This window comes from Myodes glareolus, chromosome 9 (assembly GCF_982192425.1).
Source record: "Myodes glareolus chromosome 9, mMyoGla1.1, whole genome shotgun sequence".
Taxonomy (NCBI): domain Eukaryota; kingdom Metazoa; phylum Chordata; class Mammalia; order Rodentia; family Cricetidae; genus Myodes; species Myodes glareolus.
Genome location: NC_142034.1, coordinates 54,199,433 through 54,226,582, shown reverse-complemented (window position 1 = coordinate 54,226,582; position 27,150 = coordinate 54,199,433). Strand labels below are relative to the sequence as shown.

General features: G+C 51.2%; 1 protein-coding gene across 7 annotated transcripts; it reads left to right on the top strand.

Annotated features, from left to right (window-relative positions):
• The first annotated feature begins 1,253 nt into the window (after positions 1 to 1,253).
• Dlg4 (discs large MAGUK scaffold protein 4) lies at positions 1,254 to 27,150 on the top strand. Of its 7 annotated transcripts, none has more exons than XM_087910417.1 (20): positions 1,255 to 1,692; positions 10,535 to 10,699; positions 13,987 to 14,040; positions 14,192 to 14,242; positions 14,432 to 14,556; positions 14,896 to 15,065; positions 15,179 to 15,315; positions 15,429 to 15,573; positions 20,912 to 21,207; positions 21,383 to 21,485; positions 21,662 to 21,776; positions 23,178 to 23,354; positions 23,623 to 23,659; positions 23,755 to 23,782; positions 23,916 to 23,963; positions 24,039 to 24,140; positions 24,455 to 24,627; positions 25,529 to 25,638; positions 26,130 to 26,221; positions 26,435 to 27,150. In XM_087910417.1, exons 1-20 carry the CDS (start codon positions 1,663 to 1,665, stop codon positions 26,539 to 26,541), a joined length of 2,265 nt encoding a protein of 754 aa, XP_087766543.1. In that variant the 5' UTR covers positions 1,255 to 1,662; the 3' UTR covers positions 26,542 to 27,150. The 7 variants fall into 7 exon arrangements, 6 of the variants coding, with proteins under 6 accessions (XP_087766543.1, XP_087766542.1, XP_087766545.1 ...); XM_087910416.1 differs by having other exon boundaries at positions 13,987 to 14,041; positions 14,184 to 14,242; XM_087910419.1 differs by having other exon boundaries at positions 1,256 to 1,692; positions 10,535 to 10,600.

Genomic DNA, 27,150 nt, shown 5'->3' with positions numbered 1-27,150 from the left:
AGGGAGATTAAAGCAAGAGAAGAGAGAGATGTCCCAGAGACCAAGAGGTGAAAAACAGGTCTTTGGAGGGGAGATCGGATCTGTGATGGTGGCCCGGGTCTCACTATGGGGTCTGGAGTGAAAGGACGAAGGCTGGGGACTCCTTAGATGACTGAAGGTGTAAGTGGCTTGGCCTCAATCCTTTGTCACTTGCTTCTCACCAGCTCCCAGGTCAGCCCTCTGGCTCTTGGCCCCCCCACTATTGCGGTGGGCACCTCCCCTCCTTACAGTGCTGCACAGTGACCTCTTCCAGGCCTTGCTGGGTGAGTAATTCCAGGGTTCTGGGGGGCCACGGTGGAAAGGGCTGGCCTGGGCCTCTGAGGGCAAGTGTTCCAGGTTCTGGACTGGATAGAAGCCTGCAGGGCACCCGGTCCAAGTTGTAGCTTCTGTAGAGTCGTCCCTCTGTACCCCCCCCCCCCAATCAGCATCCATCAACCTAGCTAGAGGAGCTTGTCTTGCCAAACAGAAGCCATGGGTAGCAGGGGTGGCCAGAGAGGCCTGGGGTGTGGGAGGTGACTTCATTCTATTCCTGTAACAGACATTCTGGACTATTATGAGGCTTCCATCTCTGAGGGTCAGGTAAGGGGGTGAAGGTGGGTGCCTGGCTTCCTGACTGAGCAGGCAGGACTGGAGGGACACACAAATTTTTTACTAAAATATTAAACTGAGACTTATGGGCCTTGGCAACAAAATCCCGAGTACTGCCTGAGGGGCTGTGGCCAACCAGCCCTGTACCCCTTTCTCCTTCTCCCCTTTGTTGGATTGCCCCAGTTTCAGCACCAGAGAGTCCAGGCCATAATTACTTTTCAGACTTCCTGTGACTCCTAGGGGAGAACTAGGCCCCCAGGATTCCCTGCTGCCAGCCCCTCCCTCAGCCCCTACCCCATGCTGTGGCCTCCCTCCAGGGATGCTCCCATCCCAGCTGTGGTCTTTTTCCTTTTAAGAAATGAAATCCATCCTCCTTGTCTTTGCTGTCATTACCGAGGCTAGCTAGGTCTCCATGTTTGCCGTAGGGCCTATCTGCTCCTGCTTCTATCTCCTTTCCCATTATCCGGGCTCCTGCCAGCAGTGAAGGAGTTAACACTGCCAAGGCACCCCCCCATTCTGGCTCCTAGCTCCCTCCCTCCCTCCCCCTGCTTCCTCTCTCCTCCTCTCTCCCCTTCCCTCCTCGGCTCCGCGGCTTCATCGGCCGCTGCCATCTCCAACCCCCCCCACCCCACTCCCCCGCCACGGCCCCTAGCCCCTGGCCGTTTGGCAAGACCCCTGCTTATCCCGGGGCTTCCCGAAATCCAGTTCCCCTCCCCCACCCCAGCTCATGCCCCAGCCCCAGAAGTCCGGGGCTGCCAGCCCCCGGTGCCCCTGCCCCTCCTGAGAATCGGGGTGTGCTCCTCAAGCCCCCTCCCTTCCACTTGGGAGCCCCTTTTAGGGTCCCCCCTCCCTTCCACGCTCCCCTATCCTTCTCTTCTCCAACCTTCTCTTTCCCCTCTCACCCCTCCCCCCATCCTGGCCCCCCCTGCAAAAGTGGGGTGCGGAGGGGGGAGGGGTGAGAACCCACCAAGGGGAGGAACAAAACTCCAATGAAGTCAGAGCCCCCTACTCGCCGCCGCGGCCAGGCCCCCCAACATGGACTGTCTCTGTATAGTGACAACCAAGGTAAGCATGACGGGGGTGCCCGTGGGGAGAGGGAGTAGGTGATGAATTTGTGGAGAGGATTAGGTAGGCCTTCTCTAGGGTTGCAGACCCTGGAGTGAGAGCATCTAAAATAAGATGTATTAGAGGGGTCACAATTTAGTTTTGGGGTTCACATCTGACAAAACGGTGGATTTGGCCACAGGTGCCACCTGGAGTGATCATTTTGTACCTATAAAGAAATGGAGAATTTGGTATTTGGGGTGGCTTGGTGAGCTTTGGTGTTCACCAGTGATGTTTTGAGGGCAATTTATTTAGGGAGAAGCCTGCCTGGCTCACATGGGAGTTATGCTCGTATATGTGGGAAGGTGGGCTATGTGTGTGTGTGTGTTGCTGGGGTTTTTTCTTCCTTTCTGGGCAAAGGAGCTGGTTTCTAGGTGCTGGCCAGTTTTGGGGTCTCTTGGCATGAGGGTAAAGATTACTGGTTGTGAGTGTTTGGCTTGTCTGGGGGGGAAATGTCAGCTGGCAGGTAAGGGTGGCCCTTCAGAACACAGGACATCTCGTGGTAGATATGTTTAGGATGCTCCTGATTTGAGGAAAATTTTAATTTAGAACTTAATTATATGGAATAGAGCAACCTGGGGGTTGAGGGAGAGCTGGGGCCTGATACAGAATTACCTGAGAAAATGGACCAGGTGAGATTAAAATTTGGGATACTCTCATGGAAGCCAGAAGGTCGCAAAAGATGAGGTTGCCGTCTCCAAAGAAGAATGAGAGGTTTAGGGTATGAGGGTAGAGAGAAGGTAGTTGAGGAGGGGGACCATGTGAATGTTGCAGAATTCGGGGGTAGCCCAGGCAGGCGCCCAGTACCCCGATCTCGCACAGTTCATCTGGTCCTGATCAAGGAAACAGAAGAGCAGATGGAGGGGGCAGTTGCCCCTGACTCTTGGGAGAACACCTGGGCATAAGGGTCTCTGAAGACTTATGGGGTGAAGAGGTTACTGGGATAAAAAGGTGGAGGAGGAGGGCAGGGCTGGCAGAGCCAGGATCCATACAGGGTCCCTGTGGTTAGAGCCCCGAAAGAATGGGAGTCCTGCATGGAAAGCCCAAGCAAGCGCCTGGTAGGATGTTTAGGTCTAGGTCCTTTGCGCCCAGACTCTGGGACTGGCAAGCTGGATGCCTGGTGTGTGGAGGGAGGCTTGGGCGGGTGGCAGGCAGCTGGGGGCTGGGGGGTGGGACAGGAAGTGGGGGCCGGGGGAGGCGGGGTCCGGGTGAGTCACAGGCTGGGGAGGGGGTTATATTTAGTGGGAACTGCAGCTTCTTATGGGAGGGAGCTGAGGACACACATGTTCCTTGCCACAAACTCACACATGTGTATACACATGCATTGTGCACGTGTAAGCATGATTGGAGATTGAGGACTGAAGACTTTAGGCCTGTGCCCCTCGCCCCATCTATAGGACTGCTTGTTTTTCTCCTGTTTTGTGGGCTTTGGGCTTTCTTCCAGGTTGCTGGTTTTTCAGTAGGTTTTTGATCCTCTGTTCTTCTGGCCTTCTTTGAGTGTCTGCCTGTGCTTTTTCTGTCTCTTGTCCTTAGGCCTGACCCTTGGTCTTGGCTCCCTAGCTGATGTCACCTGTGTACAGATGTATATAGGAAACCCATTGGAATGTGTGGGTTCTGCTTCTAACACGTGAGCACATGAAAGCCAGTAAAGGGTGAGGGGCTTGCCTGCACTGCTAACTATTCTGGGTGGATTTATTTATTCATTTCTCAGCTCCACACTCCTATGTGTTCGATGGAGCACATGATTGAGCCTCCCTGAAGGTAGGAGGCTCGCAGAGAGGCTCATGCATTCGGGTTTTACTGAGGCTTGGAGACCTAGGTTTGCCACATTCATTGGCCAGAAAACTTGTCTGCCTTCAGGATGGAGGGACTCCAACTCCCATAAGGCCTTGAGGTACAAGATCCCTCAGTGGTAGAGTGTGGCTGTCCTTAGGACTGTTGGGAGTTGTGGTTCCTCTCTATCCAGGGCAGTGGCGGGGAACCCAGGAAAAACCAGCAGGGGCACTTAGCTTCTGCCCTCCGAAAATTCCGGGGGGTGGGTTTGGGAGTGCTCAGGCTTTGTAGACACTGATCTCTCCTGGTCTGTTTGATGGCCCTCCTATCATTCGTTGCCTATATTTATAAACTACTGCAGTAATTTAAGGAACATTTATTGAATACTTAATATGTGCTCAGCTCTGCGCGCTGTGAAAACTCTGCTTTACAGCTATCACTGAGTCTTATTCGGTACCTAGATCTCTGCCAGTATCTCTATCTCAGAGCAGCTTTCTCCCACTCCGCCCCCGTCCCTCCCCCTTCTCCCCGCGCTGCTGCCGCAGTTGCCATGGTAACCAGCGACGACTGAAGTTGCGTGGCGGATTTGAGGGCAGGGCGAGGGTGGCGGAGGGCGGAGCAGAACAGATGGGGGCTGGGAAAAAGTAGGGAAAAGATAGGGGGCTTTTGGCCAGGGCCCCGGAGGCGAAGTGGTTAAGCCCTCTGGGTGGTCCTTATTGGGCAAAACTAAAATGCTGGGGGCGGGGCACTGTCCCCAAACGCTTCATTCATTGGTCGGTAGGGGCGTGGTGGAAGGATAGTGTGGGCGAGGCCGGGGGAGCGAATGGGCGGGAAGCGGAGGGAGGCGTGGTTTCATAGAGCCAGGTGGGCGGAGTCGGCTTACTCTATCGGAGGAGGCGGGCCGCAACCCTCAGAAAGAGGAGGGACTACGTTGCCAGACCAACATGAGGGCGGGGCTGACCCGGGAGGGGCGGGGTGTGGTTCCTGTACCGAAAGAAGACCGGGTTCGTGTGGCGGTAGTCCAAGTAACTGCGGGACGCGGGGGTCTTTGGAAAGGAGAATCCGTGGGTTAGAGATGTGACGTCTCAATCTTCCTAAGATGGAGGCCTGTTCAGATTTCATCAGAGTACCCCTCCTACCTCAGCTCTGTTCCAGGGAGACAGTTGCTAGGCGACGGCAAAGTCCTTGATTGCTGCGTTGCCTGGCAACGGGGAAACGGAAAATGGAGGGAAAAAGGAAATGGGGGATGGGAGAGGGTCTTAATAGTCCATGGCGCCTACTGGTGGAGAAGAAGGGCCTATATATTTTCTAGACTAGGAATGAATTTTGAGTACAAGCCCGTTTCGTATTGGTTGTTTCTGAGGACCCATGCATTTTATCCCGAAATAAAAGTAGGACACTGGCGGGGGGACGTTCATCTTGGGGGGCTTACCTAACAGATGCGGAATAAGTGCAGGGTTGAGAATCTACGGAGGTCATTAGTGCCTTTTGCCTTAGGTGGGAATTTTATATTCTGTAGACAGCTGATTTGGGGAGAACCTCACTAGAGAGAGGCATTTATGGGGAGGATATTTGGGAGACAGGTTTGCAAGTTCAAGAGTTTGGGGATTGATGAAAGACTGAAGTGACACGGGGCAATTTAGGGTATTCTGAAAGATTTGTGGGTCACTTTAAATTGAGGTCCAGATATTGGTGAAATTATTTTTGAGATAGGGTCTCACTATGTAGGGTCAGGCTGCCCTGGAACCCAGAGAGATCACTGCCTCTGCTTCCCCAGTGCTGAGGTTAGAGAAAAGCACCACCATGTCTAGCCTGATGCTTCTCTCCCTCCCCTTAAGTGTAGTAGAAAAGATATTTTTGGAGCTTGGCAGTGGTGGCACATACCTTTAATCTCAGCACTCAGATGGCAGAGGCAGGCAAATCTCTGTAAGTTCTAGCTCAGCCTGGTCTACAGAGCTAGTTCCAAGACAGCCAAAGCTACACAAAGAACCTCTGTCTCAAAAAACAAACAAAACAAAAGAAAGAAAGAAAGAAAGAAAGAAAGAAAGAAAGAAAGAAAAAGAAATATATCTGGGAGCAAATCTTTCAGCAAAAATGTAGCTCAGCATCATGGAGAGAATGTTGAAAAGTGGGGGCAGCCTGAAAATTTACGAATTTGAGGTGTAAAGAAAAGACTAGTTAGATATGGTGGTGTATGTCTGTAATCTCAGAATTTGGGAGGTAGAGGAAGTTGGAAAGTAGAGGCAGGAGGATCAGGAATTCAAGGTCACCCTCAGCTACATAAAGATTTTGGGCCAGTCTGGGTTACATGAGCCTCTATTCTCTCTCTCTCTCTCTCTCTCTCTCTCTCTCTCTATATATATATATATATATATATATATATATATATATACACACACATACATACGGATGTATGTGTGTGTTTGTATGTATATATACTCATATGAGCTGTCAAGATGGCTTAGGGGTAAAGATACTTGCTGTTAAACGTGATGACCTGAGTTGGATCCTTGTAACTCACTTGGTGAAAGGAGAGAACCAACTCCCTAAAATTGTTCTCTGATCTCCTCATGCATGACACAGTATAGGCATGTATATATTCACAAACACATAAATGCAATAAAAATTTAAATAAAAGATAAAATATTTTTTATTTTCTTTTTTTATTTTTTTAATATTTATTTATTTATTATGTATACAATATTCTGTCTGCGTGTATGCCTACAGGCCAGAAGAGGGCACAAGACCTCATTACAGATGGTTGTGAGCCACCATGTGGTTGCTGGGAACTGAACTCAGGACCTTTGGAAGACAGGGCAATGCTCTTAACCTCTGAGCCATCTCTCCAGCTCCTCTTTTTTATTTTTTTTGAGACAGTTTCTCTGTATAACAGCCCTGGCTGTCCTGGAACTCACTTTGTAGACCAGGCTGGCCTTGAACTCACAGAGATCCTCCTGCCTCTGCCTCCCGAGTGCTGGGGTTAAAGGCGTGCGCCACCACCGCCCAGAAAAATATTTCTTAATGTAAGGCAAGAGTTTGGGAATAACGTGAAGAGACTGCAAATGAGTTTGGAAGGGTTGCTTTAAGGCCGAATAGATAATACTCAAAACTGGGTTCTGGTGAGGTTTGGGGAGTTGATATCTTAGAGAGTCCATCATATCATTTAGTTTAGTGTTTGGACAAGATATCTCCAAACAAATCTGAAGAGGCCTTATTTGGATGCTTGTGCTAGCCAATGGCAATATATTAATGTTAAGGTCACTAGTGGTGGATGGGGGCGGGGCGAGTGGTGGTGGTAGGTAGGACTTAGGAAGGAATGATTTAAAGGGTATATAAATTTGAAGGCACATTGAAGATCTGTGGTTCTTTTTTTGTTGTTGTTGTTTTCGAGACAGGGTTTCTCTGTAGCTTTGGAGTCTGTCCTGGAACTAGCTCTTGTAGACCAGGCTGGCCTTGAACTCACAGAGATTCGCCTACCTCTGCCTCCGAGTGCTGGGATTAAAGGCCTGTGCCACCACCACCCGGCAGATCTGTGGTTCTTAACTCTTGAATAAGGCATTGTCTAGTTTTGGGGTGGGGTTGGATGGGCTGTAGGAACTCTGTCAGAGTAGATGCCTTGGAATTCGGTGGTTTACTGTGAGAGGCTTCGAGTGGGGGCTTGAGAGCCCTAGGAGTTCTCAGAAGCGACAGGGAGAGTGCGGTTGCCTCCCCTGTAGTCTAGGAGTACAGTACCTATGAGAGACCCATTGTGGTTTTGTAATAGAAACTCAGTGTTTTGGGGAAGGTAGAGAATTAGGTGAAATAAGGTACCCTTGAGAACCAGAGCGATAAACTGCAAAGTTTCCAAGTGTCAGTATTTGTAGAGGGTCGAAATAGGAGTATACCTGGGAAGTTGGAGTCGCAGGGAAACAGCTGGAATCAGGGAAGTTGGTAGCCAAGAGGGTCTCCCCTCACCCTCCTCTCCCATCATGACGCTCTCCCGTACTGCGCAGGCGCCGCCCCCCCTTTCCTGGCCGCAGCCTCCGGTCGCCGCGGCCGCCGCAGCCCCCGCCCCCTCTGCCCCTCCCCCCCAACCCAGCATCCTTGCTATCCCACCTATACCCTCCCCTTAATCCCCCTCCCCTTCTCCATGTCGACTCGGAACAGATTCGCCTCCATGTGTCTCTGCGTGGTACGTGCCGCGGTATGGGATCCGGCCCGCTTTCCTCTTCCCAGACAACCCCCCCCATCATCTCAAGATGAAGCTTCAAGTCTGTCGCTCTTCCCTTTGCTTGGCATGGGGTCTCTGGGTTGCAACTTCTTGAAAACAGGCGCAGTGGGTTAAAGTGTGTTAACTTCTTGTTATCCACTTTAATCCACACCCCTCTATTTTTGGGGTGCAAGCCCCGGTTCCAGGTCATTCTATGCAGCTGGGGCTCTGAATATAGGGAGAAGGCACTATAGGGATATATTGGGGGTGCAGACTTGCCCCAATAACATAGAGTGCCAGTCAGGACCCCGCATCCCAGTGGGTTACAGAAGATGTGTCCTGTCTGGCTTCTGCTGGCCTGTGATCCAGGACCAAGAGGGGTCGACCTCCCCACCTCCAGGTTTGCAATGTCAGAATGATTTTCCTACCATCCCTACCTCTTCAGAGTTCTTTCTCCATGTAAGATCTCCAGGGACTGACCATAGATCCTGACTCTTTCAGGTACATCTTGAGAACTTTGGTTCTTCATTCTGTGTTCCCCATTTCCCTCACATTGTCTGCCAGTCTCCAAACCGTTTTCTTTAGTGTCAGACGCAAGTCCCTCCCCATCATAGGGGTGGAACAGGGGTATATGGCGGCTCACTATGACAAAAATTACCCTTGATTCTTACCTAGAATAAATGATTGATTGTCTCCCTTCATGTCTCCATTTTCTTTGGTGCACCTGGCAGTTCCAGAGATTTAGAAATTTCCTGTTAAGTGGGGTGACCACGCAGGGACACTGGGCTTAAGTTCTCCCCAATCTCCAAAACTAGGGAGGTGCAAGTTTTTGTTCTGCTTAATTTATCTTCCAGGGAGTTCAGGGCAATTTGTTTTGCTCATTTACTGTCTAGGGCATTTTCCCCCAGCGTGTGCAGTGGCCGGTTAGAGCTGTTCACTCAAAGCTGCTAATCCAAGACAGTTCAGCTTTCAAGGAGGGCTCTTTTGCCTGTATTCTCCTTACTTTCCTTCCTCTCTTTTTTTTGGGGGGTGGGTGGGTGGGTGAGTGGGTGTAAAATAGGATTCAGACTGGTCCTGAACTCACTAGGTAGCCACGAATGACCTTGAACTTGTAAGCCTCTGCTTCCAGAGTGTGGATATTTAAGCATATACTACCACAACAGATTTTCATCTTTACATTTTTTTTTGCCCGTGAAATTGACACCTAGAGTTTGACATTCTCTAAATCTGTGATTCACACTTGGTGAACCCCATTTTCCTTCTTTAAGACTTTTCAAACATGTAGAGTGTATTTATTTATTTATTGAGACAGGGTCTCACTATGTAACCCTAGCTGGTCTGAAGCTTTCTATCTAAACCAGGCTAGCTTCGAACTCACAGAAATCTGCTTACTTCTGCCTTCCAAGCTCTGGGATTAAAGGCGTGTACGATCATGCCCAGCTCAAGATGCTGCTTAACTCTAATTGCCTTTTTTTCTGGTATGAGAATCTTGTTGACAGGACCACTTGCCTCCTCAATTCTCCTACTGCACCCTGAATCCACAGTCAACTTGATCGTTCTAAGACTTTTCAGGATCGCTCTCTAGCATCAGGCATCTACTGTCCTGATAAGCTTCCTTCTATTTAGTCTTGCAGCTGTTGCCCCCCAACTGTTGGTTCTCTCAGTTTCTCAGACCTTGCTAGGGAAATTCTGCCCACGTGTTGTAGCGGCTGTATTTTGTTTTCTCCAGTCCCAGAGGGAGCCCTGCATCTGGTACTCTCTTCTTCCCTGACTCTAGAGTTTTGACAGTTCTGCTTCTGTGGATGGGGGGGTGGTCAACTCTGGAGGGGAGGAAGGACATAGTAGAAGGTAGATGTGGAAGGAGCCAGGTGGGCTTCCAACAGCCTCTATCTGCATGGTTCCCCTCTCTGACCCCCAGTTAATCTCATTTACTGATGTTGCTATTAAGCTGGCCAGGAGGCTCTTGTCCTGGCAGCTGGTTAATTGGGCAGGAAGTCATGTTGAGCCTTTTACCTCCAAAAGTCAGAGGGAGACCAGAAATTCAGTTTAACAATTTATCCTCTTCTTCAATCAGCGGCTTGGCACTCATTCCTGCCCCCCCCCCTCAACCGGAGCCTTTCTGCCTCTGTTCCCCTGGCTTCCTCCCCCATTCCATCCTTGTCTAGTATATCCGGATTAGCTGGCTAGCTTCTGGGGCCCCTTTGCTGAGTAATTCTGAACGAGTGAGGCCAATGAAGGAAGAGCAGGACAGGTTTAGCCCTGCCCTGCTTAGGGCTGCTGATGGCAAGTACTCTCTAGCTGAAGTACCTGACTTTGGTTCCTGTTTCAGGCATGAAAAGGTGCTGGAGAGTCAGTTTCAATGGGGAGGCTGGGGGTGGTAGGGGTAGACTGTAGAGCAGGGGCATCAGATGGAGTATGGGAATGGTAGATGATGATGGAAGCGAAGAACTTGGGCATAAATGAGGGTACAAGGGTCAGGTGCTAGAACTCTTAAAGGGACGGAGTGGACGATGAAGCCTTGCTTGGGAAAGGCTTGGAGACAATAGTGGTTTGGGGGGTGGGTAGACGGCCAGGGCTCTTTGGTTTGAGGAGTAGCCAAGTTGGAGGATGGAGCCTGGACTAGGGTAGAGATGAAAGGTGTTGAGGCCTTGGCTGGAGAAGGGGTTGTCGGGAGGGTGGAGAGAGGGGAGCCAATGGGCTGGAGGAGAGGGAGGGGGAGGAGCTGGTCAGGCCCCAGGGCCTTCCGCACTGCACTGCTGGGGGAAAAGGAGGCGGTCCGGGCGGATGCCCAAAGCCTGAGGCGCTGGGCTGGTCCAGTGACTGCCTCGATCCCCATCCCAGAAATACCGCTACCAAGATGAAGACACGCCCCCTCTGGAGCACAGCCCGGCCCACCTCCCCAACCAGGTAAACGCCCCCGAGCTGGTGCACGTGGCGGAGAGGAACTTGTCCCACCTCGAGGCCGTCCATGGGGTCGTGGGCCACGCCCACCTCTCCCCCCTCAAGGTAGGAGACCCTGGCGGCCCCCTCCCCAGTGCGGCCCTCGGAACCTCGGAGCTGCAGCAATTTCCAAGGGCCGGTAGGGCAAGAGCTATGGGGCAAAAGATTGGGGGTGGCCTGGAATCTGGGTCTTGGGCTCCTGAGGCTGGGGTTGGGGGGTGTGCTTCTTGCCTGGGGGAGGGAGCACGACGCTGAAAACACTTTGGTCTCACAGAAGAGAAATAGGCCAGGCAAGTGGGAGTGGGTGTAGTGCCTATAGCCAGGATGTATGTGCCTTTTTGTATGTTTGGTGTGTTGAGGTGGATGGAGGCTCCCCCAAGAAGTGCCCCCAGTGCCATGGCCTTCTCCATTCCTTTATATCCCCACCCCCGCTTCAGTTTCCTGTGTCCAGAGATCTGTTCCAAGTGCCTGATGCCCTCATTTGCTCCTGTCCCTTTCCCCACCTCCTCCCCCAACCTCTGCCTCTGGGCCTGGCTCTGCCTGTTCCTGAGTCTCCAGCTCTTTCCATCTGGCTGGACTGAGACTTCAAGTCTTGGGCCTTTCTGCCTCTTCCTGTGCCCAGCCTTTGCTCCCCTCCCGTGCTCCCCCTCCCTGCTGGCTGGCTGGCTGGTTCTTGATGCTGCCTCTCTCTTCCTCCCACGCATGCATCTCCTTCCCCCTCTCACTGAACCCCAGCTCAGGCCTCTGTGGCCTGATCAATCCTCTCCTGGTCTGAGCAGTTGGTCCTCTCTCTGTCCTCCAGCTCCCCATTTCTTTCCCAGTTCCTCTGTTCCCTGATCGTCTCTGTGATTTTTTCCTCCTTTTGCTCTCACCTCCACCCATACCTTCTTCAGCCATTCCTGTCCTCATTATTATATATGGCCACCTGTTCCCCTTCCCCTCCTCCTTTGTGCCCACAGTATGCTTTTTCTTTTTTTCCTTTCTCCAGGCCTGAGAGGCCTTATTTCCCAGATCTTCCATTTCCCAGCCCCCATTCTCTCAATCTCCTCTCCTAGGGACATGAGCTGTAAGACCGAGGAGCACACTGAGGGACTAGAGGTGTGGGGTGCTTTAGGAAGGGGGACCCCAGTTGCTGCCATTTTACTAAGTGAATGGGAGGAGGTTTGTGAGCCAGGGATGAGGCAGGAAAGTGGCTGTAGCAGTCTCGGAGGCTAGAAGTAGCAGAGGGAGGAGTTGGGGAAAAGTGGGAAAGGCCAGGGTCTGGAGGCATGGGGTAAGACTGGAATTGGGGTTGCTCAATACACTGCTTGAGAGGAAGAAAATGAGAACAGTGCAGAATATTTGTGTGCAGCTCTGTGGCTTCATGGAGTGAAAGAAGATTCCAGATGCCTTTTGCAAGACAGGGCCATTATGTCTTGGATAGGGTGGAAACAGGTGCTGGAGGGTAGCAGTTGTGCAATGCAAAGGTGCAGTGGCACCAGAGCTCAGGGAGCGGCTGGGAGCAGGCTAGCAGAGGTCACAGCGAAGGTGGGACATCTCAGGACAGGGCTTCAGCAAGGGACAGGAGAGGCGCCAATATCCAAAGGAGCTGGCGAGTGGGTTGAGGAGTGGGGGGCAGAACCTTAAAGGGTTGGGAATGAGTTAAGGAGGAATAATGAGGTGACAGAGAGGTGACAAGCAAGGATAGGAGAGGTACGGGGTGGAGCTGAAGTCTGGGATGGGGACAGGGAAGTGGGTGGAGAATGGTGACTGGGGTTGGAAGATTTTGGAAAGCTGAAGGCTGGGGACAAGGATCTAGGGAGGGTGTGGGATGAGTGTAGAGAAGAAGACTAGGTAGGGAGAGCCTGGGGGTGGGGAGAGGTTGTAGTATAAGGTGGGTCTGAGAATGTGTGCCACGGAGGACGAAAATGTGGATGACTTCTGCAGTCAGTGACTATTGGCTAGACAACAGCGTTTGCCTGGGGAGGGATGGCAGTTGATGCTTGGGTATGAAATCTATTAAGGGGCCTGAAATGGACTTGAGAAATAGCAGTGCGGGGTGGGGGTGGGGGGGGGAAGAGGGACCTTTGTAGGAGATGGAGATCTTAGGAAGGGAACTGGGAATCCTCGTACTTAGTCGGTTTCAAGTATTTGTCTAAGGAGGAAATAGATTGGGGACCCCCGGAAGGAGTCTCTTGGCAGCCTCACCTCATTGCCATAGAGACGTAGCTTCGGTTGCCCTGGCAATTGGGGAAGCCCCTAGGACAAGTCTAAAGCTGTCCCCGCCCTGCAGTTTAGCTGGAGACCTGGCTGCGTTGAGGCCACTGACGTCAGGGACCAGGGCACGCCTCACTTTAACCCTTTCCTTAATGAAGTGGGGGCGGGGAGGAGTGGGGACTGTAGAAGAACAGGCTGGATTCTGGATGCCTTTTACTCTCCTCCTTCCTCCTTCCTGAGGTTCTTTGCACTGCGTAGGGTGAGGGGCTCAAAGGAGAGAGGAAGGCAGGTTATTCGGGATGCACTGCGCCCACGCCCACGAATAGAAGCGTTCTGGCCTCTTGGCCCGGCTAACGGTGGGTGGGTCCAGAGAGGACTCTTTGAGTCTTTTGCTGTAGGGAGTCTGTGGTACCCTAGGCCACGCCCCCCACCCGTTGTCCTGACTACCAGGCCTCCTGGAGGTGGGTCTCCCCAGGTCTTGGCTGGTCTTAGATACTGTTGCTAGGCAACCTGGTCCCTGGAGGAAGGGGTGGATTGGATGGCGGGTGGGTGAGAGAGAGGGAGGGACCAGAAGCTGGGGAAACCCCGGATTCTCATGGCGCAAGATTTAGAGCAAATGTGTGCCAAGGTGAGGGACAAATTTGGGGGAGGGTTATCAAGATATTTGGGTGATTGTGAGGGTATAGAGACAGGAAGGGGACCCCAATGAGGAGATGAGGACCTAGTGGACCTGAACCCTGGGGTGTAACCCGTAGCACGTAATGCATGTAACACCCTGTAGTGTTACATCCGGTGAGAAGCATCCCCCCCAGCATGCTCCCCCTTTCCCCACTCTTTACCATCTGCTGCTCCCCTCTCCGTCTGGCTGTCTCTCTCTTCCCTCTTCTCATACACCTCTTTAAACATACAGGGACCTGCGCGTGTGCGCACACTTGCGTGTGTATGTGTGTGTGTGTGTGTGTGTGTGTGTGTGTGCACGAGTGCATGCATGTTTGTGTAATGCAGGCAGGCTGGGTCCATGAGTTGCTCTGAAGGTGGTGGAGTGAACTTGACTATGCAGTTTCAGGGGATCCAGATTGGTAGGGCCCAGCTTTGCTTATGGGCTTCCTCTGGAGTCAAGGCTTAGGTAGCTTTCTGTCTTCTGTCTCCTCTGCCAGGCCAATTCTCCCCCTGTGATTGTCAACACGGACACCCTAGAAGCCCCAGGATATGTGAGTTGTTTAGATTTTGGGGCTGAGGACATAGCAAAAGGGTAGGGGAGAGGAAGGGAATGACTCCCTGTATGGGGAGGGAGGGGCATGTTCTCTGACCAGAATGTCCGTCTCACTGTTTTTGTGTTTCTGTCCCGTGCTGGAGTTGCAGGTGAACGGGACAGAGGGGGAGATGGAATACGAGGAGATCACATTGGAAAGGGTGAGAATCAGGCCCTCCGTTCACATCCCCTTGGTTCTGGGCTCGTTTTTCTCTTTTTGTCCCTGTGTTTCCTAGGTGTCCTGACCCTGTGTGTTCTAGCTGCACCTTTCTGATCCTGTCCCTTTCTCACTTCCCTTAACAGAACTGGGCAGTAAGGGGAACTGACCCTCTTGTCCTCCTTCTTCCCAGGGTAACTCAGGTCTGGGCTTCAGCATCGCAGGTGGCACCGACAACCCTCACATCGGTGACGACCCATCCATTTTCATCACCAAGATCATTCCTGGTGGGGCTGCAGCACAGGATGGCCGCCTCAGGTGGGGAGAGAAGACAGGGTTTAGAAAGCTAATACCTCCTGGAAGGTGGTGTCACATGCGTTTAATCCCAGTACCTGTGAGTTTGAGGCTAGTGTGGCCTACAGGACAGCCAGGGCTACACAGAGAAACCCTGCCCCGAAAACCAAAACAAAACAAAAACAAAAAACAAAAAGAAAGAGAGAAAGAAAGAAAGAAGGAAAGAAAGAAAGAAAGAAAGAAAGAAAGAAAGAAAGAAAGAGAGAGAGAAAGAAAGAAAGAAAGAAAGAGAAAGCTAGTACTACCAGAAAGGGGGCTGGGCAACAGGAAGCTCCTGGCTCAGACCCACATTGTTGGTCCCAGGGTCAACGACAGCATCCTGTTTGTAAATGAAGTGGATGTTCGGGAGGTGACACATTCAGCTGCAGTGGAGGCCCTCAAAGAAGCAGGTTCCATCGTTCGCCTCTACGTCATGCGCCGGAAACCACCAGCTGAGAAGGTCATGGAAATCAAACTCATCAAAGGGCCTAAAGGTAGTAATAACCCACATCAGCGCCAGTCCCCTCACTACCATCCTGCTTCTCCCTACCTCCAAGGCTTGTTCCCCAGGCCCATAGGCAGCCACTTCTCCCCTCCTGCCATCCAGGACTTGGCTTCAGCATTGCAGGGGGCGTAGGGAACCAGCACATCCCTGGCGATAATAGCATCTACGTAACAAAGATCATCGAAGGAGGTGCTGCCCACAAGGATGGCAGGTTGCAGATTGGAGACAAGATTCTGGCGGTGAGGGCCTGCAGCGTGGTTTCTAGTCGATACTCGGGTCTCATTGCAGGCCTGGGGTACCCACTGCCTGACCATTTCTGGCTCTGTCTGAGCTTTGCTTCTCTTGATCCCAGGTCAACAGCGTGGGGCTAGAGGACGTCATGCATGAGGATGCCGTGGCAGCCCTGAAGAACACATATGACGTTGTCTACCTAAAGGTGGCCAAGCCCAGCAATGCCTACTTGAGTGACAGCTATGCTCCCCCAGACATCACAACCTGTGAGAGCCCTCCAGACCTCAAAGCTCCTCATGACCCCTCCTAGTAATTCCTAAGACGTGCAGGCCCATGACAGCCCCTGTGGCCTACTTCATCAAATGGCCATGACCTCTGACCCTTGTGATAGTTGGAGAGGAGATGGAAAGTCATTCGTGGAGAAGCACTCCCAACTATTGCTGCTATTCTCTTGTCCAAGGGACACAGTGCCCATTTGGTTTTGTGTTTCTGATCAAATCCTTAAGTAATAGATACTTCTCATGTTCTTTAAAAATATAGGGAAAGAACCAAGCATGGTAGTGCATGCCTCTAATCCCAGTACTTGGGAGGCAGGTGGATCTCTGATTAAGAGGCCAGTATGATCTATAGAACAGTTCCAGGACAGCCAATGCTACACACAAAAACCCTGTCTGGACCACCCTCCCCAACACACACACACACACACACACACACACACACGTAGGAAAAGAAAAAGAACTGGACATAGGAAAAGCATGGCATACTTGGTTTTCCAGTACTTGAGAAGTCAAGGTCGGAGGGTCAGGAGTTCAAGGCTATCCTGGGCTACATAGCAGGTTTGAGGTCAGCCTGGACTACATGAGACTGAGAAAATGGGGGAAAACAGGGAGAAGGATAAAGGCTTCACATTTCATTTTATCAGAGCAGTTGACATGGTCACAAAGGTCATGTGGGCCGGCTCTACCCTAACAGAGAGGTATAAGTTTAGGTCACCCTAGTGGGTACCCACCCACAAACAGCAGCAGCACGCTAAGAGGGTACCATTGTCACAGAATAAGGTTTGTTTTAGAAAACCATAGTTGACTTAATATTAGGGAACCTCTTCACATGATTCAATATATTAAAAGTGAGCTAATGGGGATGGTGGCCCACATCTATAATCCCAACATTCTGGAGCCTGGGGCAGGAGGATTGGAAGTTCCAGGGTAGCCCAGGCTACATAGTGAGGAGAGACCCTATCAAAGGAAAGAAAGAAAGTTAGGAGATCGAGGATAGATGTGAAAGTAAACCCAGGGGTAGCGGTTCTGTGATGCAGTGGGCAGTTACTAGCAGCCAGCTGCGGTAGGTGGTTCGTGTCAGTAGAGCACAGCTGTGCCCGTCACTCTAGGAGTGAGGCACGGACGCCTCTACCGTGGTTGCTCTTCGTCGCCCTTGGCAGGCTCTCCGTGTTGGTGCTGCTGTTCCTTACCAACTGCAAACTGTTCCTGGAATTTCCAATAATTAAAAAAAATCACGTATTTTTTTCTTGCAAGGGTGATAGGACGGAACCCAGGGTCTCATGCATGCTGAGCAAGCGCTCTCCTCACAGCCCTGAGTAATTCTCCCCTCACCATCCTCTTAGTAGAGTGAATATAGATTAATGAAAGAAAAGTGAGGAGGAACTCATTGGAGAGCTCCTTTTCCTTCCTTGCTGTTTTTTGTTTGTTTGTTTTTTTAAAGATGAGGTCTCTCTATGTAGCCCCAGGCTGGCTTTGAACTTGTGCTAATTCACTTGTCTCAAACCCCCTGATTGCTGGATTATAGGTACATGTCACCATGCTTGGCTTTAGACTTTTTATATATAAGTATCTTTTTGTTGTTTTTTCAAGACGGGTTTTTTTCTGTGTAGTCCTGGCTGTCCCGAACTGACTCTGTAGACAGGGCCTCAGACTCAGATTCACCTGCCTCTGCTTTCCAAGGGTTGAAATTAATGGCGTGCGCCACCATCATCTGGCTGAATCAATGATTTCCAACCAGGATAATTTTGTTAGGCCAAATTTATCATAACATTTTGTTAAGAATGGAATGGGGAAAACAGAGAAAGAGTATTTTTGTCATTTGACAGAAATACAAATTTGACAGAAAATATAATAAATTGATGAAAAAAATATCTTGAGACAGAGCTCATTATGTAGGTCTGGCTGGCTTGGAACTTGTTTTGTGACCAGACTGGTCTAGAATTCATTATAGAAACCAGACTGGCTTGGAACTCAAAGAGATCCACCTGCCTCTGCCTCTTTAGTGCTGGGATTACAGGTGGGTACCAGCACACTCATTGAGAATGATGGAAATAATTTTTTTTTCAAGACAAGGTTTCTCTGGTGTAACCTTGGCTATTCTGAAACTCACTCTGTAGACCAGGCTGGCCTCGAACTCAGATCCACCCGCCTCTGCCTTCCAGGTGCTGGGATTAAAGGCGTGCACCACCACCGTCGGGCACAAATGCTAAAATTTTAGTGAAGGGTATAAAGCAATGTTTTTGGATGGAAAATTTTGAAAAGTATTTTTTTTTACATTTATTTAATTTGTGTGTGATTGTGTTTCATGTGTGTAGGTGTGTGCTCACAGGCTCACACGTAAGTGTAGAGCTCAGAGGACCATTTGTGGGAGTCAGGTCTCTCCTTCCACAGTGTGGGTCCTGGGGAACAAATTCAGGAATATTTATCCACTGAGCCTGTATGGAAAAATCTTAATATGTGAATGATCTCAACCTTCTCCAAATTATACGTTTTATGGAATTCTAATCAGAATTTCAGTATTATCTTTCCCTGGCATTTATGTAGCATCTAAAGTTCAGCTGGAAAAATGTGTGGGAGATTAACTAAGACATTTTGGGAAAGAATGAGATATTTCCTTTATCAAGTATGAGACACACCATATTCAAATCTTATGGTACTATTTGTTTTTCCTTTTTGTTTTTGAGACAAGGTCTCACTGTGTAACCAAGCTTGCCCTTGAACTGGCGCTCTTCCTGCCCCAGCTTCCTAGGGCTGGGGTTATAGGTGTGCAGATTATATTCAGCTTTCTGGTACTATTTTGAACCCTATAACCTACCAAAAATACCTTGATTTTGTGTCCAGTCTTGGGCAAGAAGCCTAAGACAAGAGGCAGGAGGAGCAGGATATACTCGTTTGGGAGGTTGACACAGGGGATTGAGAATTTAAAGAAGGCCTGGGGCTGCATAGAATCTGTCTCAAAAACTGACTGGGGATGTAGTTTAGCTGATGGAGTGCTTGTCTAGTATCCATGAAATGCTTGGGTTTGATCCCCTGGCTGGAAAATCTGAGCATTATGGTCCATGTTCCTAGTGCTCTGGAGGGGAGGGGAGGGACCAAAAGTTCAAGATTACACAGTGAGTTTGAGGCCAGCTGTGGCTACATGAGACCCTGGTTTTTGTTGTTTTGTTTTTTATTTTAAATCCAAAACATGGCTGGTGAGATGGCTTAGGTAGCAAGGTGCTTGCTTTGACCACAAGACCAGAGTTTGGGTTCCTAACACCCACATAAAAAGTTGGGTGCTATGTTGCACATCCTGACTCTGAGGGGTGGTGCAGAGAAATTCCTGGAGCTCACTGGCCTGTTAGCCTAGCTGACTGTGTGAGCTCTAAGTCAGTGAGGTGGAGCTAGGCACGGTCTCTGTGAGTGCAAGGACAGCCTGGTCTACATAGTGAGTTCCAGGACAGCCAGAGCTATATAGTGAGATCCTGTACATAACTAAATAAATAAACAAACAAACTAAAATTAAGATGGAAAATGCTTTTGAGGAAAACATTCAAAGTCAACCTCTGGCCTCTTTCCTTGTGCATGCACATAAGTGCTCTCTCGCTCTCTCTCTCTCTCTCTCTCTCTCTCTCTCTCTCACACACACACACACACACACACACACACACACACACCAACCAACCAACCAGAAAACAGAAATATATAAATGTATAAGATGAGCCTTAGGATTTGTCAATGCTCGAGGGGTCCAAAGGGACCCAAGACTGTCGCAGCGGACAATAACAGAAGAGGATATTCCTGGCCATTCAGAATTCATTTAGTATGTGAAACACATGAAGTCATAGTAATACCTAAGACAAAGCTGGGAATCAGGCGTGGTGATGGATGTTTGTAGTCCCAACTATTAGGAGATTGAAGTAGGAAAACCAATGGCGCTCAACTAGGCATGAGCAGCTAAGTGAGATCCTGATTTGAGAATAAAACTCAAATCACATGTGATCAAGTGGGTTGGGACTGTGGAATGTGTTGACATGCAGTGACTGTGTAGGTGAGCAGGTCTGGGGTTCCATCTTCATGACAAAATCATTTTCTCTCATTACCTTGGGAGGATGCTAGGTTACCTAGAGGCACACCATCCTTTCTGAAAACGCAAAGGGAGAGAATCAGTCATTGGTCCCTCCTCTTTTGTGTAACCCTTACCACAGAGGCAGCACGAGGTTGCCATGCAGCAGTCCCTGTATGGGGGTGGGGTGCATGTTGTCTTATTGTTATTGTCTTGAGATGGGGTCTCATCTAGCCCAAGCTGACTTCAAAGTCACCATGTTACCCTTGTGGACCTTCAGTTTGCAGCTGTCCTCCTGAGGGGGATAGTGGACTCGAACACAACATTCAGCAGGTAGGACAGTTCTTTATGAAAATCTTACTAATGATTGTAGAATACTAATATTTTGCGGTCCCTGTGAATGTCAGAATTAGACACCACCATTAACACTTGCAAAACCTTAGGTGAAAAGCTGATAGAGCACATTAGTAAGCTGGTCAGGCTGATGACACCAGAACCTGCCAGTTTTAGAAAAAAGACAAGCAGCTAGCCTTTTATCTGTCTGTCTGTCTGTCTATCTTTATCTGTCTATCTATCTATCTATCTATCTATCTATCTATCTATCTATCTATCTATCTATCTATCTATCTATTTTGGAGACAGGGTCTCACCACATAGCTCTGACTGGCCTGGAACTCACTGAACTGCCTCTATTTCCCCGGCACCGGGATTTAAAGTGTGTGACACCACATCCAGCAGACTTCACTGCATCCTGCGGTGATGTAGTGGGAAGCACAGGATACCATCCTGAGAGAATATTTTCATACTGAATTTGAGTCTCCTAAAGCCTCTAGGACAAGCTTAGGAAAGCAAAAAGGAAGCAAACAGGAACGGGGACACTTTAAGCAAGACCACAGGGATATAGGCAGGACTATCCCTCATAGAATATGGGAAAATGTTTTAGACAAATAATCCAATTTTTTTTAAAAAAAATAAATGAATAGCCATGAGGGAGAGAAATTTTGTGGATTGAGAGACATGAGAGACACTTTAACCGAAAGGCAGTCTGAAAAGCATGGTACTAATAGTCCCCTTTGACGTTACCATTCCGGGTATACTAAAGACATCTGGCCTGATGTCATCTGTAAATTCCCGACCCCTGATGTGTTAATCACCAAGATACTTTTCTGGCAGAATAATTCCTTTTTGACCGAGCCTGGCCCTGGGCTCCCCTGGAGAAGATGGATGGGCGGGTACTGTTGTCTTAGCATTTCTGTCTCACCCATTTCTGTCTTCCCTCAGCGTATTCTCAGCACCTGGATAATGAGATCAGTCATAGCAGCTACTTGGGCACTGACTACCCCACAGCCATGACCCCCACTTCCCCTCGGCGCTACTCCCCTGTGGCCAAGGACCTGCTGGGCGAGGAAGACATTCCTCGGGAACCCAGGCGAATTGTGATCCACCGGGGTTCCACAGGCTTGGGCTTCAACATCGTGGGTGGCGAGGATGGTGAAGGCATCTTCATCTCCTTCATCCTTGCTGGGGGCCCTGCTGACCTCAGTGGGGAGCTGCGGAAGGGGGACCAGATCCTATCGGTGAGAGACGCCTGTGCAGGGGTCTGTACTGCCCCCTATACAGAACTCTGTGCTTCTGGGGAGGGGGGCTGGCTGGGCTCCAGCCTGGTCCTGCTGGACCATTCCCTGACCCACTTGGACCCAAGAATTAGTCTTCCTGTCAGTCACAGGTGACAGCCTCTTCTCCCCTTTCTAGGTCAATGGTGTTGACCTCCGCAATGCCAGCCACGAGCAGGCTGCCATTGCCCTGAAGAATGCGGGTCAGACGGTCACAATCATTGCTCAGTATAAGCCAGAAGGTATGAAGCCTAAGCTTCCCTGTCCTCCTGGCTACACTGGTCCTCAGAATTGTCACTTTAGCTAATGGATGGCCTCAGCTGGGGTGGGATGAGGGTGGTCGTATGTGTGTGTGGTCGTGTGTGTTTGTGGTCATTAGAATGGGACAGAGTTCCAGGACCTTCTTGTCCTTCCTCAGAGTATAGCCGATTCGAGGCCAAGATCCATGATCTTCGGGAGCAGCTGATGAATAGTAGCCTGGGCTCAGGGACTGCATCTCTGCGGAGCAACCCCAAGAGGGGTTTCTATATCAGGTGAGAAGCTTCCTGGGCGTGACGCCTGAGGCCTCTATGTATTCTTCTCCCACTGAACGTGTGTCCATCTCCACACAGATCCATCCCTAAACCTTGCCTGCCTTCTACTCTCCCACCCAGACCTGACACTCAGCCAGGGGTTCATAGGCTTGGCTGCACAATCTGATCTTCTAGAATACATTATAAGCACTGAAAAGCAGCCCCTGCCCCAAGCGCCTTCATTGCTGTCTAGCCCCATAACCCAAACACTTCGCCAACAGCTTTCACGGTAGGACCCAGGTTCAGTGTCTGACACAGCAGGCATGGCTAGTACCTACCCTGTACCTACCCACCCCCCTTTCCTTCTTGCCTAGGCTGAATTTGAACTCCTGTGCTTTAATAATCTTCCTGCCTTAGACTACAGGCACTTGTCACCATGCCCAGTTTTGGGATATTTTGAGTCTTTTTTCAGCTTGGCATTCCTGTGGGAAGCCTCAGTGGGAAGGACCGCAGCTCTTTGTGCCTGCCTCCTGTCTGTCTGTCTGTCTTCTCTCTCTCTCTCTCTCTCTCTCTCTCTCTTTCTCTCTCTCTCTCTCTTTCTCTCTTTCTCTCTCTCTCCTCTCTCTCTCTCTCTCTCTCTTTCTTTTCCTTTCTCCCATTTTTCCCCCTGTGTGGGGGATTGAATGCAGAGCCTCATACATGCTAGGCTCTCCCTGAGACCATCGCTGACAGCACCTCAGCTTCATCCCTGACTGTTTGGTAGCATCTCTTCCCTTCTCAGGGCTCCCTTTCTCATGGTACCTCTTCCTGTCTCCTCACAAGACATCGAGGCCTCCTCCCTCCCCTTGCCTCTCTTTTCCTGCTTTGTCTTTCGTCCTCTTTCTTTGCCCAGTCGTCTGGCCTTATCTGCCACCCTGCTGTACAGGTGTCTTAAAGCTGTCTGGCCTGCCTTGATACTATCTTGGAGGCCTAGATCAATTCTGGCTGTTGCTTTTGAGTCATCTCCATTGGGTTTTCCCATGGGCATGTCACCATCAACACGTCCTAGACTATGTTTGCTGTTTCTCCTGGATGCTTGTGTTCCTTCTCAGGAGGCCCACATCTGTGCTCTCCCCCGCCTGCTGAAGTCTAGTAGGTCTCTAAGGATATCCGATTCTCAGTGCCAGCTGATACCATATGACCCTGGGGGCTTGTTTCTTCTCCTCAGTTCTATTGTTTTTCTCCGCATCTTTGCTCTTTCAGAACCTGGACAGAGCTTTTAGTCCTCAGACAGTTTTGGGGCTTCTTTGTGTGTGCCACCAGCAGTCCATGCTTTGTTACAGAATCCTTGCCCAGAACCTGGCTGGCCCTCCAGGTGCCTGATGCATCCTTCCTTCCTGGAGTTCACAGCCGGGCCCTGACCCATAGTCCCTTGTGCTATAGGGCCCTGTTTGATTATGACAAGACCAAGGACTGCGGTTTCTTGAGCCAGGCCCTGAGCTTCCGCTTTGGGGATGTGCTTCATGTAATTGACGCTAGCGATGAAGAGTGGTGGCAAGCGCGGCGGGTCCACTCTGACAGTGAGACCGATGACATTGGCTTCATTCCCAGCAAACGGCGGTGAGGCTCCTGGGACCCTGCAGCCTTCCTGAGAGAGGCGTTGATGTTCACAAGGTTCCCCGGGGGGGCATTCAATAGAGGACTCTTGGGGGTATGCTAGATCCTGCTGGGTTCCCTGGCTCCCATCAGTCCCCCAGAAAAGGACTTCTCACTGAGACACATAGAGCCCAGGTGAGGCTAGGAAGATGGGATTCCCACTTGGTCCAAGGGTGGGGCCTCACTGAGCATTTCCCTACTATTCCCTGCTCTTCCTCCTCGTCTCCCACAGGGTTGAGCGACGAGAGTGGTCAAGGTTAAAGGCCAAGGTAGGTGGAGGGTGGATGGTGGACCTAGTGGAGAAGCGGAGGGGTGGTCTCTGAGCTACATACTGAACCTACCATGAGATTGGTTTTCCTTTTAGGACTGGGGCTCCAGCTCTGGATCACAGGGTAGGTAGGGCACCTGGGAAAGCTGTGGGATGAGCGGAGCATGGTGTTTCCATGGGCTTTCTCGGGAAAGCAGGCGAGACGGTCTTGGGGCCTCTGTCTTGGAGCCCCTTGCAGATGCCCTGTCTCCTCCCAGGTCGAGAAGACTCGGTTCTGAGCTACGAGACAGTGACGCAAATGGAAGGTGAGCCCTAGCCCCGGCCTCAGCCGTCCTGCCCGCCCTCCGTGCTGGCTCCTAAGCCCTGCTCTTTCTCCTCAGTGCACTATGCTCGCCCCATCATCATCCTTGGGCCCACCAAAGACCGAGCCAATGATGATCTTCTCTCTGAGTTCCCCGACAAGTTTGGATCTTGTGTCCCTCGTGAGTACGGGGGCCTTGGATAGAGATGGAGTTGGAGTCGGGGGACCTACGGAGTCTTACTTTGTCAGGGTCATGACACTGGGGTATAGTGGGACACAGCTCACCTTAGAGGAGAGGTGCTGCCTGCCCACTTTCATGTCTACGGCAAGCAATGCTGGGCCCGAGCCTGGGAGGCCCCTGGGTACCAATTCTGTCCCACCTTAGTCTCAATCCCCCCTACCAAGGACCATCTGGGTACTGGGGCGGGGGGTGATGTAGGCTAGTATTAAGGGATGGTGGTTAGATCTTTGTGGGGTGGGATGACTTCTTGGCAGATACGACACGTCCCAAGCGGGAATACGAGATAGATGGCCGGGATTACCACTTTGTGTCCTCCCGGGAGAAAATGGAGAAGGACATTCAGGCGCACAAGTTCATTGAGGCTGGCCAGTACAACAGCCACCTCTACGGGACCAGTGTCCAGTCTGTGCGAGAGGTAGCAGAGCAGGTAAGAGCTGGTGGCACTGCATCCTCTTCTGCCTGCCCTCTCCCTACCCCATTGCCTCCCTCCAGCTCTCTCTAACTCTCTTTCTCTCTGTCTCTTTCCCTGCTGGGTCTGCACTCCGCTCCTCCACCTCCTCCTCCTCTCGGGCAACTCTGACCGCCTGCTCTTTTGTGGCCTGCCACCCTTGCTTCCTGACCCCACGCTCCCCACTGCCATCTGTCCCCGTCTCTCCTCTGCTTCCCACTCCTTGCCCCATTTCTCCTCCCTTCCTGGGGCTTTGCCTTTGGTGGCTTGGCCTCCCCCAACTTGTTCCGTCCTTTCTTCCTGACTCCCCTCTGCTCCATTCTCTCTCCTTTAATGGGGGGGGTCCCCACTACACCCTCTCTCACCCCCCTTTAATTCCTTTTCCCTACTGCTCCCCACCCTGCCTGCCCTCTCTCTCTGGCTCATGCCTCCATCTGCCTCCCCTCCCTCCCATCTGTCTCTCCTGTTCCTTCCATCTGTCTGTCCTCTGTCTGTCCTCCTCTCCCTCCCCCCTCTATCCTAATTCCTTTATCCTTTTCCCTTTACCGCCTTTCCCTACCTGCCCTGGTCTGCCTTCTGCATCCCACCTCTACCGCCCTTGCCCTTACTCCGCCTTCATCTTTTGGGTTCTCTCTTCGTTCTGCCCCTTCCCCGCCCTCTTGTGCTTGGCTCTCCATCTTCCATTTTCCTTTCCTCTCTATTGGTCACTCTGTCCACCTCCTTCTGTCCTCTTGCCTACACGTCCTTTGACATCTGTCACTTCCCCTTTGGCCACCCTCCTGCCCCCACCTTTCTATATTCTGTGTTTCTTCCTGGCACCTCTGTCTGTCCTCTCCTGCTACCTGCTCGTCCCCCTCCGCCTACCCTGCCTGCCCCCCAGGGGAAGCACTGCATCCTCGATGTCTCGGCCAATGCCGTGCGGCGGCTGCAGGCGGCCCACCTGCACCCTATCGCCATCTTCATCCGTCCCCGCTCCCTGGAGAATGTGCTGTGAGTATGGTTCTGGGGGCTCCCCCTCCGCTCCCTACACTTGTGATGTGGGCTTTCAAGGCCCTATCTTGATCTGTCCTCTCAGAACCTTGGACAGCAGTTCCCACTGTGCTCAGAGAGCTGAACTGAGAGTTGAGAGACTGGGCTTAGGAAGGCAGGCCTTTCCCGCTTCTCCTGCCTTGGGCTAGGTAGTTCTACATTTCTACAGTCTGGGGCATACACAGACTGGGGCAAGTCAGAACCTCAGAGGCAGTTGGAAGATGGAGTCTGAATCCCTTTTGTGGGACTAAAAGTTGGAAGGATGAGTTCCAGAGAGGTTCTGGATGGGGTGGGTTTACCGTGAGTAGCCCCAGAGGAAATCAGAAATTATGTTGTTTGCTATGTGTTCCAACTGAGAAAAATGAAGTTTCAGCTTAGCATGCCAGGATGGAGGAGGTAAAATGCAGAGAGGGGCCCATCCCTCAGAGCTGCGTTTCTCTCCCTCCTGACAGAGAGATCAATAAGCGGATCACAGAGGAGCAAGCCCGGAAAGCCTTTGACAGAGCCACTAAACTGGAGCAGGAATTCACAGAGTGCTTCTCAGGTGAGAGGTCCCCACGAGCCCTGAGGATACGGAGTCTTTGCTGAGATTCGATGGAACTGCCCAACTGGGTCGGTGTGGGAGGAGGTGTCCCGTCAGTGGGCTCGGGGACCCACGGCTCCTGGCTGAAGGAGTAGAAGATGCTCCTTGTTCTGGGTTCCTTGGTCACATGTCCTTGCGACCTTGACCTCACTTCCTGCTCCTCCCCACTCGCAGCCATCGTGGAGGGCGACAGCTTTGAAGAAATCTACCACAAAGTGAAGCGTGTCATTGAAGACCTCTCAGGCCCCTACATCTGGGTCCCAGCCCGAGAGAGACTCTAATTCCTGCCCTGGCTTGGCCTGGACTCACCCCGCCTCCATTACCTGGGCCCTTGGTCTGAACTGAATAGCCCAAGCCCTTTGCGCCCCAGCCTCCCTTCCCACCCTTCTTATTTATTTCCTTTCTAACTGGATCTAGCCCACTGGAGGGGGGACACTCCTCTGCATGTATTCCTGTACCCCAGATCAGGACTCCTGGACCCCAGGAACTTGGGGTCTGGGGAAGGGGCTGGGCTCCTGGTTCCGAGCCCTTGCTCCTTAGGACCCCTACCCCTGCCCGCCCCCATGCACACACAGACCCACTGGGGGCCTCTGCCCTCCCCATTTTCTCCCACATACATTCCAGAAGTCAGGGCCCCTCTCAAGGAGTACCCGCTGTAGGGATGCAGGACCACAGGCTTCCGCGCTCTCCTGAGGCAGGGGCTGGGGTCACCCCTGCCCCATCATAACTCCCCATGTCATTTGAGTTCTCATTTATTTTCTCCATTGTTTTCTTCTCAAAGGTGGTTTTTAGGGGGAGAAGTAGGGGGACTCTATTGCGGGGTCCCTGTCTTCCACATGCCTCCCACCTTTTTTCTTTGCTGGTTTGCATGAGTGGAAGGTCTAACTGTG

Bases quoted from the DNA above. Each gene is read 5' to 3' on its own strand.
- Dlg4 (XM_087910416.1), top strand. From the start codon at position 1,663: ATGGACTGTCTCTGTATAGTGACAACCAAG. The intron at 15,316-15,428 runs GTGAGGGCCTGC...TCTTGATCCCAG, and splicing joins TTGGAGACAAGATTCTGGCG to GTCAACAGCGTGGGGCTAGA. The intron at 26,222-26,434 runs GTGAGAGGTCCC...CCCCACTCGCAG, and splicing joins ATTCACAGAGTGCTTCTCAG to CCATCGTGGAGGGCGACAGC.